Consider the following 21,274-nt stretch of genomic DNA (forward strand, 5'->3'; position numbering starts at 1 on the left):
ATTTGTATCAACTCTCTAATTACGATGAGAGTTGTTTGTACAAGTGGATCATACATCTTTTAGAAAAATAATACAAATATAATATAAAAGTTGTGATAAAAATAACATTACTCATTAAAAAGCAATCAAGCACCTATCTGCGACATTGCATCTTTCCGTGCACGCATGAACATAAAAAAAATAAAAAATAAAAAATAAAATCAACTTTCTACATGAAACCTTTCACAACCTTTCACACCCAGATTATATAGTAATTAGTGACTAAGTTATCAAGGCAAAACTCCAAATCAGTCGTACGTCTAGTATTACATATTAAATTCGAACTCCACGTTGATTCGATAGGGACCCTTTGCTGGTTTGATGAATCCCAATTATAATATGTCCTAGTCGTTTCAACCGACTTTGCTTACCAATCAGAATGAATAACATATTTTAATTTCTTTACAATTACTTTGAAGTTTCCAATTATTTCTTACGTTAATAGAAAGATAATTATAAATAGGAAATTAATTCTTTAATTTTCTTTTGTCACCCAAGTAAATTAAGAAATGCGAATTAGAAATGCTAGTTTCAACTACTTCATTTAAAAATATTCCGAATAATATACAATTAATGTCACGTTAGAGTCAAGGACAAATAAACCTACTTTGATTCATATCACGTGAAGAAACAGTCAAGACACGGTAGGGGCACTTTTGTAAATATGATAGATATTTTGGGGCAGTTTTGTAAATAAAAAACTTCTATTGTGAGTTTTAATTATTATGTTTGTGTTTTAATCATTATGTATGGTGAATGAATTTGATGAACACTAGTATTTTGTTATATTGTGAGTTTGAAGTATTGTTTTTAATATATGTGATATTTATTAGATTTTAATCGTCGTGTTCTATCCGTGTCTTTATTTTTTGAGTTTTGTCGTGTCGCCGAGTTCACAGGATTGTATTTGACCCGTTGAAAAATGGTCATGAACGATCTAGTATCATTAACAGCAGCTTTAAGAAATTACTAGAAATTACTTTCCAATGCCTGCAAATTCTCACGGCATCTGTGAATATGATCAAAATTTCACTTGAAATTTCAGTAGGGGGAAGTTGATGGTCAAGATCATGCTTTTTGCTTTGATAGAATTCCTGAAACCATATATTCCGATTCAGCAACATCTCTAAGGCATTGTCTTAGAATTAAATTGTCTAAAAAACAACTAAATTATGTAGATTAAAGTCAAACACCAAACCTCACGAAAAACTTGTGGTGTCTTGATGACATTTGAAGGTCCGGCAAAAAGCTTCCGCAACTAAGATAAGCAAATCCTGCCTGTGGCTTGGAAATTTGATATCGAATTTCGTATTGTAAGAGTAGTTACATATACTGATGAATTAGAATATCAATCGAATATTGATTAATACCTAATCAATCGAACATTACTTGAAAATGAAAACGGCTCTTCTGGCTCAAGGGCAAGAATCTAAGGTTAGTATCAATCAATAAATTGGAACAAGTTCATAAGTATATTTTAGATATATAAATTTAAAGGATCTAATTCGATAAAATTTAAAAGTTAATTTTGTTGGAATTGGTAAAACTCTTTTGATCAAATCAAAAGTAAATATCATTATCAGTTGACAAGGTCGAAAGCTATTATATCCAAATTTTTTTTTCAATAGTTTCTGTAAGTAAACCAAAAAATGAAACTGAAGTTACGTAAAATTGTCATCAATCAGTTGGATGAATGCACGAAAGTTTTCCTTGATGGTTCATCGATCACAACTTTTCACACAGCCGTCCTGCATGCAGGTGAAGTTAAATCATCATAATTAAACATGAAATCATTTGAAGAAAAATATACAAATTAAACAAGAGAATTTTAACGAAAAGCTTCTAGTACTGTTCACTTTAACGAAAAACCACAATTTTATACTAAAAAGTCAATCATGATACTATTCACTTTTCCCTTTATTTTGTACTCAAAGTTTTCAAACTATTTTCATTAGTTTTCCTATTAAACAAATATGATTAATATCTGAACCTCATACATAAATATCTTAATTAGATAGAGCTCAATTACTTGCTCATCAATTCCCTGCTGTGCTACGAAACGGACTGAAACTCGAATAATCCTTCGCCATGGCATTTGATATCGAATTTGGTAACATAGGATGGGAGTGTACCTACATGTAGTGATGAATAATTATGTAAAAGCATCATTAATCTTGTTCGAATATCATCTGAAAATATATATATATAGAAGAAGAAACTAAGCAAAAACAAATATGATGATAGCCACAATTGATGCAACGTAACTTCTAAAAAATATAGAGCTCGGATATTACCAGGAGATGACAATGGTAGACTTGGCGTGCTTCTCACTCATCAGTTCCCTGCGCTGCTTCAAATCAGACTTCTTATGTACGACGTTTGGGATGTGAGAAATCTTGTGCCAGTCCTCTCCACTGCCTTGTTCACAGGTCTCTGAAACCATCGGACAATCCTCAATGATAAATCAGACTTCTTGGCTGGTTTGGTATTGCTGTGCTTTGAAAAAAAGCTGCTGTGAGAATAAGCGGCTGTGCTGTGAGAATAAGCGGCTGTGAAATAAAGCCAGTAGAGTGTTTGGTAAATTTTTTTGTGAAAGTGCTTTTGGAAAAAAAAGCAGGATGATAGTGTGTCTTTTCATTAAAGGAGAACTGTAGCTCCGTGTGCTTTGAAAAAACTGGCTTTTTTTCAAAGCAGCAAATAGCAGCTTCAGCTTTTCCTTTGATTTTCAGCTTATTCTCACAGCAGCTTCCAAAATAAGCCATTTTTTTTCAGTTTACCAAACACAAAAATGATCCTCAGCTTTTTTTCACAGTGGTTTTTTTTAAAATCATCTCAATCCCAAACGGGGCCTTATTCCCTTGATTTTTTTTAGGATTAAGTACCTAAATTCTCCAATTTTTTAGTGTAATTCCAAATTAGTCTCAACATTTTTAAACATTCCAAGCAAGTACTCAACTTATTGAAAATGTTACATTCCTTAAGCCCTGAAATTTTTGTTAAATTACATGAGGCATACTTTGGGCTGGTTTGGTATTGCTGTGCTTTGAAAAAAAGCTGCTGTGAGAATAAACGGCTGTGCTGTGAGAATAAGCGGCTGTGAAATAAATCAGCAGAGTGTTTGGTAAACTTTTTTGTAAAAGTGCTTTTGGAAAAAAAAAGTAGTCTGATAGTGGGTCTTTTCATTAAATGAGCACTGTAGTTCTGTGTGCTTTGAAAAAAAGCCAGTTTTCCAAAGCTACAAATTGCAGCTTCAGCTTTTTCCTTTGATTTCAGCTTATTCTCACAGCAGCTTCCAAAATAAGCCATTTTTTTTAAGTTTACCAAACACCAAAAACACTCCCAGCTTTTTTTCATATGAGCTTTTTTTAAAATCACCTCAACCCCAAACTGGGGCTTTGTCTCTAACATCAATAAGACTATCATGAAAGCATGGTCTCCATCAAGTAGCGGACACCACCACCCCTTTTAGGCCATAACCCCCAAACCCTGCATACAACGACAAACTTCACCCTACAACTCAAGCTATCAACATCAAGAAGAAGGTCATGGAGGTTGCTAAAATGGTATGAACTGTCATGATGCGGCTGCCACCATCTTCACCACCCACAAAGCAGAACTTGAAGCTTTACTAGCTAAAAATCGACAAATGAGGAAATCACATGAGCATAAACAAGTTCATTGAAACCCTATATGAATTCTTAACCCTCTTTTTTGTTAGGAGATTTCCCGATCTTCATTTTTGTTTTTCATTTAATTCGTGAATTTGTTTATTTATTTAATTTTTTTCATTTTCATGTCTTTTTTGAAATTATTTTTGAGTGTCCAAGTAAGCAAATAAGTGAGACCTATTATTGCCACATGTACATTTAATGGAAAAGTTATCTGGGACTTAATGGATGTGATATTTTCAAAGGTTGAGTACTTGTTTAGAGTGTTTAAAAAGGTAATTTGGAATGCAACTAAAAAGTAGAGAGGTTTTAGGTTCTTAATCCTTTTATTCTAATGTAATCAATTTAATGACAAAATATAAATGTATATTATATATTATCATGTTAAGCGTGTTTCACAATTTCAAACGTACTCTGACGTGTTAAAGAAATATGTTATTATCACAAACCAGACTCGAGAAGGCATGACTAAAACCCTTAAGTTTTACATGCAAAATCATATCATGTTATCGCGTCCTCATTTAGTGGCTTGACTTAGATTGAACTATTTTAGATTTAATCTAGTATCAACGCCTATGTTTAGTGAACTTGTACAAGCTAAGACAAGATTTTTCAAAAGGGGCAATGATCCAATATATTATTATGTCTTACAAGTCTCATATTTAATTGTGTGACTCAAAAGGATTGGTTTAGGGTTGGCGGAGTTCTTGAAGGCCCAATTGCCTGTTGTTGTTGGTTCTGCCCATACCCACTGTGAGGCGGGTGCCCCCGCCCCCAGGACACATCAAGGTGAACGTAGAATGTTCTTGGAATGAGATTTCTAAGCGTGGTGGTGTAGGCATCATTGCGAGGAATTTCCATGGTGATTTTGTTGCTGCGCGGGTTGCTCGTTTCGAGAACGTGTTCTCCCCGGCTCATATTGAGGCATTGGCGACAAGGGAAGGTCTGTCGTTGTGTGTTGAAAGGGGCTATCAAAATTTCCTTTTGGGAAGTGATTTCTTCCGGATCGTGACGGCTTTACGTGAGCCTTTGGTTAATAGGTTCTTCATTGGTCCTGTTATCGAGGATGCTAAAGCTAATTCGTCTTCGATCACTGGAGGTTCTTCTGCTCATGTTCGATGACAGGCTAATGAAATGGCCCACTGATTCACTAAGCTTGCCCTTCATTGTGAGGTTCTTCGGTCTTGGTTCGAGGAACCTCCAGATGTGTTAGCTGATTGTTTTTTTGTGTCGGATTGCAAAGGTTGATGGTTATTGTGAGGGGCTGTTTCTTTCTCCCCTCCCTCATATGTAATGGTTGTTATCAGACTTCTTTTGATCTAATGAAATGCTCTATCGTTGCTCTTTAAGAAAAGAAAAAAAAAACACAACTCTAATTATATCAAGAGCTTGTTTTGAAATGTTTTTAAAATTGTTAAAAGCGTTTATGCTGAAAATGTTTGTGAACTAATATTTAAAAAAAAATGCAAGTAAATTCTGAAAAAAAAAACACTTTAAGTGTTTCTTACAAGAAACACTAATTATGTGCCAACGCTTAAACTGATTTTGAAACCTAAAAACATTTTATATGGAGAAAAAAGAAAAGATTAGGTTGTAGATAATGTCACGTGATTTGTTAAAAATATTATCGAAATATATCCTCAAATATTCTAAACAAACTGTGACATGTGACACGACGAAATTAGTTAAAAATCTTATAAGAAATCTATCATCAACGATTCTAAACAGGTAAAGACACGTGGCGCGACGAAATTAAATAAAAATCTTATCGAAATCTATCACTAAAAATTGTACTTTCGGATAGTGACAAGTTACAAATAAAATTACTTTTTATTATTTTATAAAATACAAAATACTAATACTTTATTACCTATTATCATAGCTATTCAATTTAGAAACGAAGATGTAAAAGATAATTACTATTTACTTAAAGAGACTCAATTGCCTATTGCCATTGGAAGCCTTTCAATGCCTATTACACATTGAAACTTTTATGATATTATCGGAATATCTTGATATACCACTACCGACCAATCCAAATCTCTTTTGGTCTCCTTGTGAACTTAAATTTCTTGATAGAAATTCAACACGTGTGTCGAGCCCAATGACATGGCCTTCCAGGCTCCCATCAATATTAGAACAACACCTCCAACCATGTTATCTAAGGGCACGTTTGGTACGTGAGACGGGACGGAACAGGTGGAACGAGGCGTTTCATCCCGCGTTTGGTACGTCTAAAATGAGTGGGACAAGGCGTTCCACGGGACAGGTTTTGGATGATTTTTGGTTCCACCTCCCCCCCTGGAAAGGGTTGTTCCACGTCCATGGGACAGAAAATTTTAACATTTTAGAACAAAAATGCCCCTTATCTTTTTCAAAATTTACAGCATCAAAATCATATAACAAACCCTAAAAACTATTTCTCTTCTTCTCAGCCGCTGATCCTCTTCACCCCATCTCTCCCCTTCGCAACCTTCCTCCTCATCTTCTTCTCAGCCGCTGACTTTCTTGCACTGGGTTCCTCGTTGGCAGTCTCCGCTGATGCGATAATCAATGGAGAAACGTCCGCACCTTTGAAGAGAGAGAGAGAGAGAGAGAGCAATTGAAGGCAAATTCTTGTCAGAGAAAAACCCATTTCTCTGCAGTCCACCAAAAGCACTTCTCCGCTGAAGCTTCACCTTTCTGCTGATTTTCAGCTTTCCGTTGCTGTTTCTTCCGAGGTAAAGACTTCGTCTTTCTAAATCCACTGTATTTCATTGGCTTTTTTTCTTGGTGAGAAATGGAAATTTTGAGTTGGGTTGATTTCTATCACTGCATGCTTGGATTGTTTCGATTGTAGAGTAAATTTTCCACATTAAAATCCTGGGTTTTGTTGTTTTTTTGGAGTTCTTGATTGATTCTGGTCTTAAGTTTCATACAACACCTCAGTGAAGTTGCTTGCCGTTGTTTTGGTTTTCATATATTGGGATTTGCAATGCCATTTGATTCAAAGTTCCTTCATTTTAACAAAATAAAGGAAGGGTTTTGTGGGGTTGTTGTCCACAAATTCTGTTTAGGCCAAAGAATAAAGTTAGAAGAACTGCGGTTTTGCTTTCGATTATAATTTTCATGGGTATTTTAGTCATTTTAATCTTTTGGTTCCGTTCCGTCCATGCGCTACCAAACGCAGAACGGAACAACCGTTCTGTTCCGTCATGCGTGTACCAAACGCAGAACGGAACAACCGTTCTGTTCCGTCATGCGTGTACCAAACGCAGAACGGAACATCCGTTCCGTCCCGTCCCGTTCCGTTTCGTCCCGTCTGCGTACCAAACTCTACCTAATTCCACAGGCTTCAACATGCAAAGCTAATTGCAAGCATATTGCAATATCACCTCACTTGTCATTATCACATCACAGCACTTTATTTTTTACTTCATCATTATCCCATGCGAAATTGGATCCTCATTGTGAGGATCTCGAAATTCTTCATTTACGTATGTTCATCGTATATTATGCAGTTAGTTTATGTTCTATTTATATTCAATTTTAAATAAAAAATTTACAATTATTTCTGATCGTACCATGTACGATTAACGAAATCTTCACTAAGAGAATCTAGAAAGGATCCTCATTCATCCCATGCATGCATAAAGACCATACATCCTGACAATTCTAATCAACCCCCATGCTGCTCCAATCCGATGACAAGAATTCCAATCCCATTTGAACTATTGTGCTTGCTTGGAGATATAATGCTAAGATAATTCATATTAAATGATAATTATTATGATTAAAAATCATAATTATCTTTTAATAATAATAAAATTATTTTCACTTTTTCATCTAACAATCTAAAGCTATGATTACTCAACGATCTTGATTGTACGGTGGTGGATAGTGTACTTTTAGGTACAAACAATTAGAAAAAATCCAATGCTTAGAAGTGCTGATTTGGGTTGGAGGAAGAAAAGTGGGTGGGAACACTGGAAAGTTATTGATTAGGTAAAAGTTGCCGGACCCCCTAACGCGTTGCATTTTCCAACTTTAAGTTTTGGAGGTGGATTGTCTATCCTCCCATTTTCATACTCTTCCAATGTCCTCTTTTTTGTGTGATCACGTTTAAGCCACGTCAACATTTTATATTCTTATTACTTTTTGTTTTATTATTTTTATAAAAAATTAATATAAAATATTGACGTAACTTAATCGTGATCACACATTACAGTAGGGCATGAAGAGAGTACAAAAATAAGAGGGTAAACAATCCACCTCCTTAAGTTTTTGGCATCAAAGCAAAAGTCATTGAAACATCCCATTTGAAAAAAGTTGACAGGATATCTGAACACTCTGAACTAGTACTCTAGTAGCATAGCTAAACTAGCTCATCCCCACAATCCAAATTGTTTCTCCTTTTTATTCTTTTCAGATTTGCAGACTTATTTCTTAAAAAACATTATTTAATTTCTATACTAGACCCAAAAGTAACGAAGAACAAAATTTCCCTACAATTCTAATTTTTGTCTTCCTTTTGTTTAATCCACCCCCCAAAAATAAAAAAATCCCATAGCACTCACATTATCATAGCGGGTAGATAGTTTTAATACACCAATTTTTACTTTTCACATAATGTTCTTGACTTTGGATCGTCAGATCAAATGAATTAAAAATAATAAAATGATATAAATTAAAAAAGAAGGTATAAAAATTAAAATAAAGTGGGTTGATAACGTTATCCTTTTGAAAAACAATAATCATATCTTAACTTGCTATACTAAAGCCTAAAAAGAAGCCGGACGATTGAATTCTGCATAATATACAATGGACAGACGTAAATAGATAAGGATGAAACTTAGACGAAAGTCACAAAATTCGTTTCCCACCATCTATACTTAACCTTAGCCAAAATGTTGAGAAAGATATTTCCCGCTATCTATACTTGATCTTAGCCAAAAGGCCGAGAAAGAGGCCTTGTCAATCTTGCTATTTCTCAAAATGACAATCATGCTCCTATTTTTTCTATTTTATCCTTACTTTAAATACACAATATTTACTATATGAGGAAAACAGTAATCATGTAATAATTAAAAAATAAATAATGCCCAAGTTAAAAGAAGGGTAAATTACATAGTAGCCCCTCAGGTTTGAGGTCTATTACAACCTTATATAACGTCTTTAAAACATTTCACTTTCATACATTATGTACCATTTTATTTCAAAATAATACATCCGTTAGATTTTCCGTCCATTAATCTGTTAAATACTGACGTGACTGCCACATTTGTATTGATGTGGCTGCCACGTGGTAAATTTATTTTTAATTTAAAAAAAAAAACCTAAATATGTCCCCCGTACCCCCCCTCCCCACCCCACCCCACCCGCGTCCCCCACCCCAAAACCAGAAACCCAGAACACCCCCCCAACCCGCGACCTTCTCTCCCCAGATCCCCATTCCTGCAACCAGTTCGTTTTCTCCCTGCACCCGCACTCACCTTCCATCCCCCTTCTCATTCCCCTTCTCCTTCATCCATGTTCATCTTCCTCCAACTAGACGTCGACGATTCAGACTTCATCTCTCTCAGTCTCCGCCATTGCAAGCACTCCGCCTCCCATTCCCTCAAATCAATTAATCCTCCGCCTCCGCCTCTCATTCTGAGCCCCACTGGAGCCGTACAGGCCGCGATGCAGCGCAGGACCCAAATTCACTGCCACAGAGACGACCAGAACATTGAGCCCATTCCGACCCAACCCCTCATCCTCAATCTCTTTTGGTTTATGAAGATATTGACGACGAGGATCGTAATTTTGGGGTTATTGAGTCGAATTGTGATGTGGGTATGGAGGGTTTGGACCTCGATTTGAGTTTAGGGTTAGGGTCAGGATTGTTGTTTGGATAGGGACCTCGATCTGATGTGGGTCGTCACAGGGGGGTAGTAGGTCGTGTGGGTTTTCAGGTAGGTCGTACAGAGAAGGGGATCTGGGTTGCGGGGAGGTGAGGGGGTGAGGGTGGGGTGTGGGTTTTCATGTGGGTTACAGGGGTGGGATGTGGGGTTACGGGGAGAAGAGAGGAGGATGAGGGAAGGTTTCAGTTTTTTTTTTTTTTATTAATTTTAATATTTAGAAGATTTAGGTTTTTTTTTAAAATAAAAAAATTATTTTTTTGCCACGTGGCAGCCACATCAGCACAAATGTGGCAGCCACGTCAGCATTTAACAGACTAATGGATGAAAAATCTAACATATGTGTTATTTTGAAATAAAATGACACTGGATGTATGAAAGTGAAATGTTTTAAAGTTGTATAAGGTTGTAATAGACCTCAAATCTGAGGAGTTACTATGTAATTTACCCTTAAAAGAAACTGTCCTATCATTATCCCAATTTCATCACTGAATTTTTTCTTTTAAAAATTTTAAAAGCTAATCTCACTTCTTAATAAAAAAAAATATAAAGTATATAATAAAATAAAATTGTTTACATACACACATAAAAGAATGTGTAGACATCGGCTAGTACATATATACACATATATCATTATTTTGTTAATTACACTGTTTTGCTTTTTTGTCCAGCAGTAATTCACATGTAGAGCTGCAAAGCAATAAATTGAAGGAATCCGAGACAAAGTGGTAAAAGTCATTTTTCAGTCAAGTTCCCACAGTTCCCAAAATCTGTACTTAATCTTAGCCAAAAGGTCGAAAAAGATATTTTATCGAATGGCTTTTAATTTTTTTTTGTAAAATGTTTGGTTAGTGCTCCTGCACCAGCTCCAGTAGCACATGGTCATTATCATTGCCTGTCTGGTTACTGCTCCCACTCCCTTCCTCTCTCTTTCAAACTCTTTCATCTTTCAGATTCCTATCCGTCGACGACTCAGTTGTGACCATGGCTGAGTTGGTAGGCGGAGCTTTTCTCTCTTCTTTCCTCTCTGTTTTGTTCGACCGGCTAGCTTCCCGTCCCGTCCTCGATTTCATCTCTGGGAAGAAAAACGAGCTGCTCATGAGAGAGTTGAAGCTCAAGTTGCTCACCGCTGACAAGCTGGTTGACGATGCCGAGGAGAAGCAGATGACAATCCCGACCGTGAGGAAGTGGCTCGACGATCTCAAAGAAGCTATCTACTGTGTAGGAGAGTTGCTGGACGAGATCAAATCTGAAGCTCTTCGACGCCAGCTGGAAGGTGAGCATGGCCATTCTCCTGCAGCTAGCAGCAGCACAAGCGGGATCTCGAGATCAGAGTCCAACCCTTCTTCTCCGTCCGATGAATTTCACAACTCTCTTGAACCGAAGATATCAAACATTATGGGGGTGTTAAACCTCATTCTCAATGAAAGAGACGTTCATGGTCTAAAAGAAGGAGTTCAACATAGGCCACAAGAAAGAACTCGTCAAACTTCTTCTCGGGTCGATGAGTCTGCCGTCTTCGGAAGGGAAAAGGACAAAAAAAGGATCCTTGAAGCCTTACGTTTGAATGATCCGACTGGCCCTAAGATAGGAGTGCTTCCCATCGTGGGCATGGGAGGGATCGGGAAGTCCACCCTTGCTCAACTTGTGTACAAAGATGTCAAGGGTGACTTTGATGTCCAAGCATGGGTTTCTGTCGGAGGAGAAATTGATATTCTTCAAATAGCACAAACAATATATGGGAAGATCAGGGATGAAACTTGCAAGATCACAGATCTGGATCGGCTTTCTGAAAAATTGGAGGAGGTTTTGACAGGAAAAAAGTTCCTCTTCGTTCTTGATGATGTCTGGAATGAGGATTATCTTCTCTGGAATAACTTGATGACTCACTTCAATAGCTGCGGAGTACACGGAAGTAAGATCATTGTCACAACACGCCACAGAAGCATTGCATCTATCACTGGGACTCTTTCAACGCATGATCTACAGGGAATATCCGAGGACGATTCTTGGTTGTTATTTGCAAAGCATGCCTTCACGGAAGACAGTGTTATTACTGCCCATCCGTATCTTGAAGTCATTGGAAGGAAAATTGTTAACAAGTGTCTAGGCCTTCCTTTAGCTATAAAATCATTAGGGGGCCTGTTACACTCTGTTTTGAATCGAAGGGAATGGGAAAAGATATGGAAGAGCGACTTATGGGAGTTGCCAAATTATGAGGTTTTGCCGGCTCTACGGTTAAGTTACCAATATCTACCTCCGCATCTCAAACGTTGTTTTGCTTATTGTGCAATATTTCCTAAAGGTTACAACTTTCAACGTTCAACGTTAATTTCATGGTGGATGGCCGAAGACCTTTTACAACCCCACGGGAAGGAGGCAATGGAAGATGTTGGAAGTGATTACTTTGATATTCTAGTATCAGGGTCATTCTTTCAACATTCATTAGACGAGTTGGGTATGTTATGTTTCACCATGATTTAGCAAAGTTTGTAGCTGGAGAATTTTGTTTAAGATTGGAGGAAAATTAGCCGCCCAACAAAAATTTATGCAAAACTCGTCACTTTGCATTCATGGAATTTGGAGGTCATGACATTCAGAAATTTGAGGCGCTGGATGAGGCTAAGCACTTGCACACCTTTCTACAACTTGAAAGAGGCTACAAAGACTGCAATAAGTTGGTATTGAACTACACACTTGTTGATTTATTAACAAATCTACCATGTTTAAGAGTGCTCATGTTATCATGTCGTGATATCGTTGAGTTTCCTAGCTCAATTGGCAACTTAAAACACTTAAGGCATTTGGACGTGTCGTACACTAAAATAAGAGAATTATCTGCGACGGTGTGCACCTTGTACAATTTACACACCTTGTTATTGTATTTTTGTCTTGAGCTGATTCAACTACCAACCAATTTGGGAAGGCTAATCAACTTGCGCCATCTCAACATCCGAGAAACAGAGATCAAAGAGATGCCTGGAGGGATGTGTAAATTGAAAAATCTCCAAACATTAAGCGATTTTGTGTTGGACAAACAAACAGCTCAAAGGATTGGAGAGTTAAAAGAGCTTCAGCATTTGCGCAGAAGCCTTAAAATCTCAGGAGTTGGTAACGTTAAGGGGAATGCTTTGGAGGCAGATATCATGAGCAACAAGGAGAATCTGAACATACTTTTCTTGATATGGGGAAGAGGTTATGATGCTAGTAATCATGATCCAGAAAATGACAGAGAAGTGCTCAACAAGCTCCAACCTCATACAAACCTCAAACAACTTTGGATTAGCTCTTACGGGGGTTTAACATTTCCAGGTTGGTTAGGAGATCCGTATTTCTCTAAACTATCTCGTATTGCACTTGGAGATTGCAAACATTGCTGCTTATTGCCACCACTTGGGCAACTACCCTCCCTCGAATATCTTTTTATTAGAGGGATGAATAACATGGTTGAGATTGGTAGCGAGTTTTACGGTAACGATACTTGTGGGAGTACTCCATTTAGATCTCCACAAGAATTGCTCTTGGAAGATATGTTGGAGTGGGAAAAGTGGTCCTATTACGATGGAAGCAGAGGCAACACCACAATAATGTTTCCTAATCTTCGTGAGCTTGAATTGAGAAATTGTCCCAAGCTGACTGAGATATTACCGTTGGAGAAGCTGCAAAGTCTTGAAAGTGTAAAATTGAATGGTCTGGAGTCCTTTAGTGGTTCACTTGCACATGTGGAATCTAAATGCCCTAAATTCCTTTCCCTCATTCACTTGGAAATATGCAACTGCCCAATTTTGTATGTTTTCCAGATGGAGGGATGGATGCGCCCAAATTGAAGAACCTGTACATCAGTGGATGCAAGAAATTGAGGTCGTTGCCAGAACAAATGCATACCCTTCTACCGTCTCTTCAGAAATTGATGGTAATTGGCTGTCCAGAAGTGGAATCATTTCGTCAAGGAAGGCTGGCGTCAAATATACAACACCTTTTTTTTTAGTGTTGTAGAAAACTCGCTGCAAACCGCTCACTGTGGGGTTAACAAGACTCAACTCTCTTAGAATGTTGGAAATCAGTTTCAGTGAAGAAGGTGGATAAGAAATGGGATGTTCGTTTCCGGAAGAGGGTTTGCTGCCCGCCACTCTCACTAGTCTCTCCATCCGCTTTCATCCAAATCTTACAATCATCCAAGGCAAGGTTTTGAGACAACTCACCTCTCTTGAATACCTCAGAATAGAAGGATGCCCTGAGCTCCTGGGCTTTACAGAAGAAACGCCCAAATCTTTGAAAAGGTTGGCTATTTTGGAGTGCCATAATATCGGGTGCTTGCCAGGAGAATGGCTTCCCACATCTCTTTCTCATCTGCTTATCAAAGAGTGTCCGTTGTTAAAAGAACGATTCCGAAGAGAGACAGGGGAAGATTGGCCCAAGATTTCTCACATCCCCTATATAAATATAGAATAGATGTTCCTGAAATTGGTACTTGCCGAATTCTCTCTCAAGTGTGTGCGTGCCTATATGTAATATATGTACGAAACACTTTAGTTGGGTACTTTTTCTGATGTTTTTTTTTTAGGAAAACTAATGAAAAAGGCTTGAAAACTTTGAGTTTTAATGATAAGGACAAAATAAAGGGTAAAGTGAATAGTACCAGGATTGACTTTTTAGTGTAAAAATGTGGTTTTTCGTTAAAGTAAACAGTACCGGGTGCTTTTCGTTAAAGTTCCTTTTTTTTTTTCCTTGCGCGTTTGATTTGTGCTTCTAGTCCAGGCTCCAGCAGCATATGCTCTTGTTGTTTCGTGTTGAATTTGTCACAAACTCTTCCTAATGCAACAACAAAAGTGGAGCTGGTATAGCCTTTGCTGTTTTGCGGTAAAGTAGTACTACGTACGTATTCGCAAGATGATTACTAGGCTAAAACAAGAGCAAATTTGGATAAAAAATGCTATTTCTACTATCTAGTTGTACCATCATTCGTGTCATCTCTCTAATAAAGAAGAGACTCGTATGTGTTGGTGGACCCTCCTCTATTAGATTTCATGATTCACTAACGAAAGCTCGAAGCACCCTATTTTCATCCTCAGCTCGTCAAAGCAACCGATTTTCATCCTCAGCTCGTCGCACCTTTTTCAAGGGGTTTGCTTCTGAAACTCCTAAGCAGGTTCATAGAGGCGTAACATGTGCCCATCAATACATCGTATGGCAGCAACCTGTTACACAATAGTCTTATCGTAATCTTTGCAACCAGCATGGTGATGATATACAAATAAATTATCGAAATTGTTTCGTTTAAAAATTCGGCGAACACCTTGCCATGGACTCACTCGTTTGACACGGTGATCAAAGCCAAGGCTACTGTTGATAGAGTGCCTAATTGCAGGAACAAGGTTACTTGTGCTGACATTTTGGCCTTGGCCACAAGGGATGTTGTGAAATCCCTTTCCCAGCATTCAGGTCCATCGGAATGTGTCCGTGCTAGACTAAATGCAAGGACTGTCCTTGTGTAAATTTTGAGCGACCGAATGATATGGCACCAAAGTCCATGTCCAAGACTCCAAACGATCGTGATTTGGAGTTAAAGCAGATTCCCTTATTAGTAAAACCCATGAACAAGTCAGATTATTTTACAGACATGAGAAAACCCAAGAGAAAAAGTTGCTACCTTTTCACACAACCAAAAGTTTCAGGGGAAAATAAAACACAAACCATTCACCGGCTCTCATAAACAATAGCAGTCCCTTGATTTTTTTTTTCTTTAATACAAGTAAATATCGAGGAGGGAAATTTGAACTCGAGATTCACCTCTTTCAGACCCTGCGTAAAGCGGGAGCCTTGTGCACTGGGTACGACCTTTTTAATACAAGTAAATATCGAGGAGGGAAATTTGAACTCGAGACTAATGCAATGATAAATTGATACCCGCATGCCTCTCACTTGCCAATTTGGTTTAAAACATTGTGATGAAATTAAAATTATTGTCCTCAAATTGCAGAATTTAGTAAACGACGTGAGTTAAGCTGGAACAATTGAACAAAGTAAACCTTCACAAAAACAAAATGAACCAAAATCTTGCTTTGCCCAACTAGTAAAGATGACAGATACTATGTACTTTTTTTATACGACAATATTTTACACTATCGGATGGAGAATTTGAATAAGTCACAATAAGACAGCTCAATAATTTAGTATCAAACTGTCTTTCATGCGAACCAAACTTAAATTTCCAAAGCGAGTTGTGCAAATCTCCTATTGACCACCAAAAAAGTGAAAGCTAAACCCATACTAATATTGGATCCTTCCTTATTTCTTGTTTTGTAGTCTCCTACTCTGTACAGTAATAATGCAAAAGCATACGCAGCAGCCTTCACATTGAAAAGCCGATATGTGAGTAAAAACAACCAAACCGTAAACGTCATGCTACGATGCATGGACACGGGAGAAAGCCCCCGTATCCCGTATCGGACTGAGGATACGGATACGCGGAGGATACGCGTGGATACGCGTTCGATATGTATCGGAGTGAAGGGATACGTTTAGGACTGAGAAGATACACGTATCGTATTGTCCAGATACAAGTATCCTACTTTTCGGATATGTTCGAAACTAAAATAGGAGGATAATCAAAAGAAACATAAAAAATAATCACAATAAATCCGCATAGAATCGTGATTGATCGAAGTTAGCTAACTGAAATCACTCTAAAATCGGAGGATAATCAGATGAAAAAAAATTCGCATTTACATCTAGAACCTCAGAAATCACTCTGCTTGGGTTGGGAGACTTTCACGAATCAGACCGTCATTTGCAACCGTTCCGTCGTCACCATCTGCAACTGCGCCGTCGTCTCCATCTTCTCCGTCTACAACTGCTCCGTCGTCTCCTTCATCTCTGTCTGCAACTCCTGGTGAGTGGTGACTGGTGAGCTTTCGTTTTCACTTTGTTAATATTGAAACTGTGAAATCGAAACCCATCTCTGAAACTGAAACTAAAACCCATCTCTGATTCCCCGAGGACATCACAATACCCATCTGAAACAGTGAAACCCATCTCTGAAAGAAAGTGAAACTGAAAGTCTGAAACTAAAAGTAAAACTTAATCTGATTATAAAAGGTCTTTTGCTTTTCTTGAAACTAATATTATATACATACCGCTACCCACAATAATATATTATAATACCCATTCCACTCCCCCATAATCCATTCGAATCTGATGAAGTTGCTTTTCTGTATATATAATATATTATTGTATTTTGTATAAATTTGAATGATTATTTTATAATGTTTTAGATATATTTATTTATTTATTTATATTTTTAATTACCGTATCCCAAACGTACCGTGTCCCCTTTTTTAGAAATTTGACGTATCCTCGTGTCATATCTCCGTATCCGTGTCCGTGTCCGTGCATAGTAGACTTCATGTTATTTGGCTACAAATGAGGAGAATCCTCTGGCCAAATTTAACATGAAAAGTAAACTCGTTGCAACCTAATCTAAAGACGCAAGGTTATTGCTAAGCGCTTCATCATCATCGTCATTAATTTTTGCTACTCGCTCTTCACTTCAAGGTACAAACTTAAGTCTCTCTGTGTGTTTCCCTTTTGAAAAGCTCATCAAACTGTATAATGTTGTTGAATTGTATCGATGTCAAGTCCTTTCAGCTTCACAACTGACTCAACATGACCCTTCAGCGTATGCAACTCCCGAAGCCTGCAACCAAAACGAAAAGCTCTTTTAGAACTCAATTCTCACGTGGAACAAGTCCAACCAGCAAAGCAAAACAATGCAAGATGCAGCATTTTCCAGGAAACAAGAAACAGAACCGGCAGACATCATTACGGAGACAAGCATGATTCTATATCTATGTATGAGTGCAAATGGTCCTTACCTTGCAATCTCAGCCCTCCGCTTGGCTTGTTCTGCAATCTCGGAAAGCTCCCTGTAGCTGTTCTTCTCATAGAAAAGGTTGTTCATTTCAGGTGGCTGAAGACCGTGAAGGGTCCTCTGTGCTGCAGCCCACTGTGATTCTCTCTCCTCTTTCCCATAATCTTTCTTTGTAGTGAAGGCAGTCTGGTGGGAAGACACAATAAGGTAAATTGTGGCAAGAAACATGAATCTAACTTATATTGTTGAGTAGCGCGGAATGCAACATACCTTGTTCTCCAAAAGATTATTCCACGCCTTTCCGCTTTGAATGTATCGGATTGCGAATTTAAGAAAGTCAAGAGGGACATATGTCACTATACTGTAAAGCCACATGACACCAGCCCACCCCTAGCCAGCTCCCTTTATCCGTGCAAAACCCCAGTTTGCATAGACTGCCATTTTGCGGAATGACTTATTTAACGAGAGCAACCAAGTAAAATATCACACAGGTTTTTAAGCTTGCTAACGGAGTAAAATTCTTACTTTCAAAATGTACAAATTTCTAGATTAATAACGGAGTAAAATTCTTACTTTCAAAATGTACAAATTTCTAGATTAATTGTCTTAACATTATTGGAAATTACTACAACTTTTAAAACCTTAAGCATCCAGTTGAGCAATTAGGTAAAATTATATATAAAGGTAATCAGTTTGCTTACCAATTGAGCAATCATGAAAGCTCCAAATAAGAGAAGTCCAGGGCGTTCAACAAAAGACCAGCTACGAGACCTTGTGATGAAAATAAGGGCTTGGCTCACAATACTCACTTGTAAGTACAACACCGCCATCATTTGCTCAGGCCTATCCCTCAAAGATCTCACATGAAACTTGTCCTGCATTATGAAAATAAAAAAAAGGTCGTACCCAGTGCACAAGGCTTCCGCTTTACGCAGGGTCTGGGAGAGGTGAATGTCGGCTAGCCTTACCCCCATTTATGGAGAGGCTGCTCCCAATCCTGCATTATGAAAATAATTAAATAAAATCAGAAGATTGAACTTATTTGCCCAAATAACTGTGACCTAAATAGCTTATATATTAATGGAAAACAAAGAACTGTATATTGCTACCGAGAAGAAGTCGGTATCATTCATAAGTCAGAAGAAGACTACTGTCATTAGTGCCAAGTAACCTCCAAGGACAATGCCAGTAGCAAAGATCTCCCTCAATTTCCAGCTGTCTGGTTGTGGAGATGGCTTCACTCGATCCTTTGATATTGTCATGATAGTTCCTAGCAGAATCGTAAAAAAAACAAAGTCAGACTCATTTCTCATTGAGGATTGTCCGATGGTTTCCAATGCAGGATCTTATCATTGAGGATTGTCCGATAGTTTCAGAGCGCTTTGAACAAGGCAGTGGAGACGAGTGGCCCAAGATTTCTCACATCCCAAACATCGTACATAAGAAGTCTGATTTGTAGCAGGGCAAGGAACTGATGAGTGAGAAGCAAGCCAAGTCTACCATTGTCATCTCCCGGTAATATCCGAGCTTTATATTATTTAGAAGTTACGTTGCATCAATTGTGGCTATCATCATATTTGTTTTGCTTAGTTTCTTCTTCTATATATATATATAGGGATAGGATCAAGGGACAAATATTTTTACACTATTTTTAAGCCTTTTGATGACATGACATCCAATGATTCTTATTTATTCATTAAATGACATAAATGCTTATGTGGATTTTAACTAATATTAAAGATTAAAAAAAAACTGAAAAAAAAAAAACAAAAATCTGGAAAATTAAAACTAAAATTAAAAAAAGGAAGAAACCTTAACTGAAATCTAAACTTAATATTAGAATTTAGGGTTTCGGTTTCGCATTCACACATTCTATCTTATTCCCTAGCTTGATTTTTTTTAGGATTAAGTACCTAAAATTCTCCAACTTTTTAGTGTAATTCTAAATTGGTCTCAACCTTTTTAAACATTCCAAGCAAGTACTCAACTTATTGAAAATGTCACATTCGTTAAGCCTCATTGAAATTTTTGTTAGATTAACTAAGGCATACTTTGTCTCTAACATCAATAAGAATATCATGAAAGCATGGCCTCCACTAATTAACGGTCACTACCACCCCTTTTAGGCCATAACCTCCAAACCCTGCATACAACCACAAACTTCACCCTACAACTCAAGTTACCAAAATCGAGAAGAAGGTCATGAAGGTTGCTGAAATGGTATGAACTGTCATGATGCAGCTGCCACCATCTTCACCGCCCACAAAGAAGAACTCGAAACTTTACTAGCTAGAAATCGACAAATGAGGAAATCACATGAGCATAAACAAGCTCATTGAAACCCTATATGAATTCTTAACCCTCTTCTTTGTTAGAAGATTTCCCAGTCTTCATTTTTTTCATTTAATTCGTGAATTTGTTTATTTTTTTTATTTTTTTTCATTTTCATGTCTTTTTTTTATGATTTTTTTTTTTGTTATTATTTTAGTGTCCAAGTAAGAAAATAAGTGGAACCTATTATTGCCACATGTACATTTAACGGAAAAGTTAACTGTGACTTAATGGATGCGACATTGTCAATAGGTTGAGTACTTGTTTGGAGTGTTTAAAAAGGTTTATACCAATTTGGAATGGTACTTAATCCTTTTATTCTAATGTATTCAATTTAATGACAAAATATAAATGTATATTATATATTATCATGTTAATCGTGCTTCGCAATTTGACACTTATGCTGATGTGTTAAAGAAATATGTTCTTATCACAAACCTGACTCGAGAAGGCACAACTAAAACCCTTAAGTTTTTCAAGCAAAATCATATCATGTTATCGTCCTCATTTGGTGGCTTGACTTAGATTGAACTATTTTAGATTTAATCTAGTATCAACACTTATGTTTAGTGAACTTGTATACGCTAAGACAAGATTTTTCAAATTGGACAATGATCCAATATATTATTATGTCTTACAAGTCTCATCTGTAATTGTGTGACTCAAAAGGATTGGTTTAGGGTTGGCGGAGTTCTTGAAGGCCCAATTGCCTGTTGTTGGTGGTTCTGCCCGTCCCCAGATTGTCGGGTGCCCCCGCCCCCAGGACACATCAAGGTGAACGTAGACGGTTCTTGGAATGAGATTTCTAATCGTAGTGGTGTAGGCATCATTGCGAGGAATTTCCATGGTGATTTTGTTGCTGCGCGGGTTGCTCGTTTCGAGAGTGTGTTTCTCCCCGGCTCATATTGAGGCTTTGGCGGTGAGGGAAGGTCTGTCGTTGTGTGTGTTCCTTGTTGAAAGGGGCTATCAAAATTTCATTTTAGAAAGTGATACCCTCCATATCGTGACGGCTTTATGTAAGCCTTCGGTTAATAGGTTCTTCATCGGTCCTGCTATCGAGGATGCTAAAGCTATTTTTGTCTTCGATCGCTGGAGGTTCTTCTACCCATGTTCGACGACAGGCTAATGAAATGGCCTACCAACTCACTAAGCTTGCCCTTCATTGTGAGGTACTCCGGTCTTAGTTCGAGGAACCTCTAGATGTGTTAACTGATCATTTTGTGTTGGATTGTAATGGTTGATAGTTATTGAGAGGGGCTGTTTCTTGCTCCCCTCCCTCAGATGTAATGGTTGTTATCAGGCTTCTTTTGATCTAATGAAATGCTCTATCGTTGCTCTTCATAAAAAATAAAAACAACTCTAATTATATAAAGAGCTTGTTTTGAATTGTTTTTAAAATGATTAAAAACGTTTCTAGTAAAAATGATTTCGAACCAATCTTTAATAAAAATGAAGTGAATACTAAAAAAACACTTTAAATATTTTCT

At 37.5% G+C, this 21,274-nt stretch overlaps 1 protein-coding gene and 1 pseudogene across 1 annotated transcript; one reads left to right on the plus strand and one right to left on the minus strand.

Annotated features, from left to right (window-relative positions):
- The first annotated feature begins 9,215 nt into the window (after nt 1–9,215).
- Nucleotides 9,216–14,145, plus strand: LOC126632599 (putative disease resistance RPP13-like protein 1). Its single transcript, XM_050303029.1, has 3 exons — nt 9,216–9,521; nt 9,613–9,678; nt 10,439–14,145. The coding sequence occupies exons 1-3, from the start codon at nt 9,216–9,218 to the stop codon at nt 12,068–12,070; spliced, it is 2,004 nt and encodes a 667-aa protein (XP_050158986.1). The 3' UTR covers nt 12,071–14,145.
- Nucleotides 14,146–17,061: 2,916 nt separating this feature from the next.
- Nucleotides 17,062–18,733, minus strand: LOC126633505 (plasma membrane ATPase 4-like; annotated as a pseudogene).
- Between the last annotated feature and the right edge of the window lie 2,541 nt (nt 18,734–21,274).

This window comes from Malus sylvestris, chromosome 8 (genome assembly GCF_916048215.2).
Source record: "Malus sylvestris chromosome 8, drMalSylv7.2, whole genome shotgun sequence".
Lineage (NCBI taxonomy): Eukaryota > Viridiplantae > Streptophyta > Magnoliopsida > Rosales > Rosaceae > Malus > Malus sylvestris.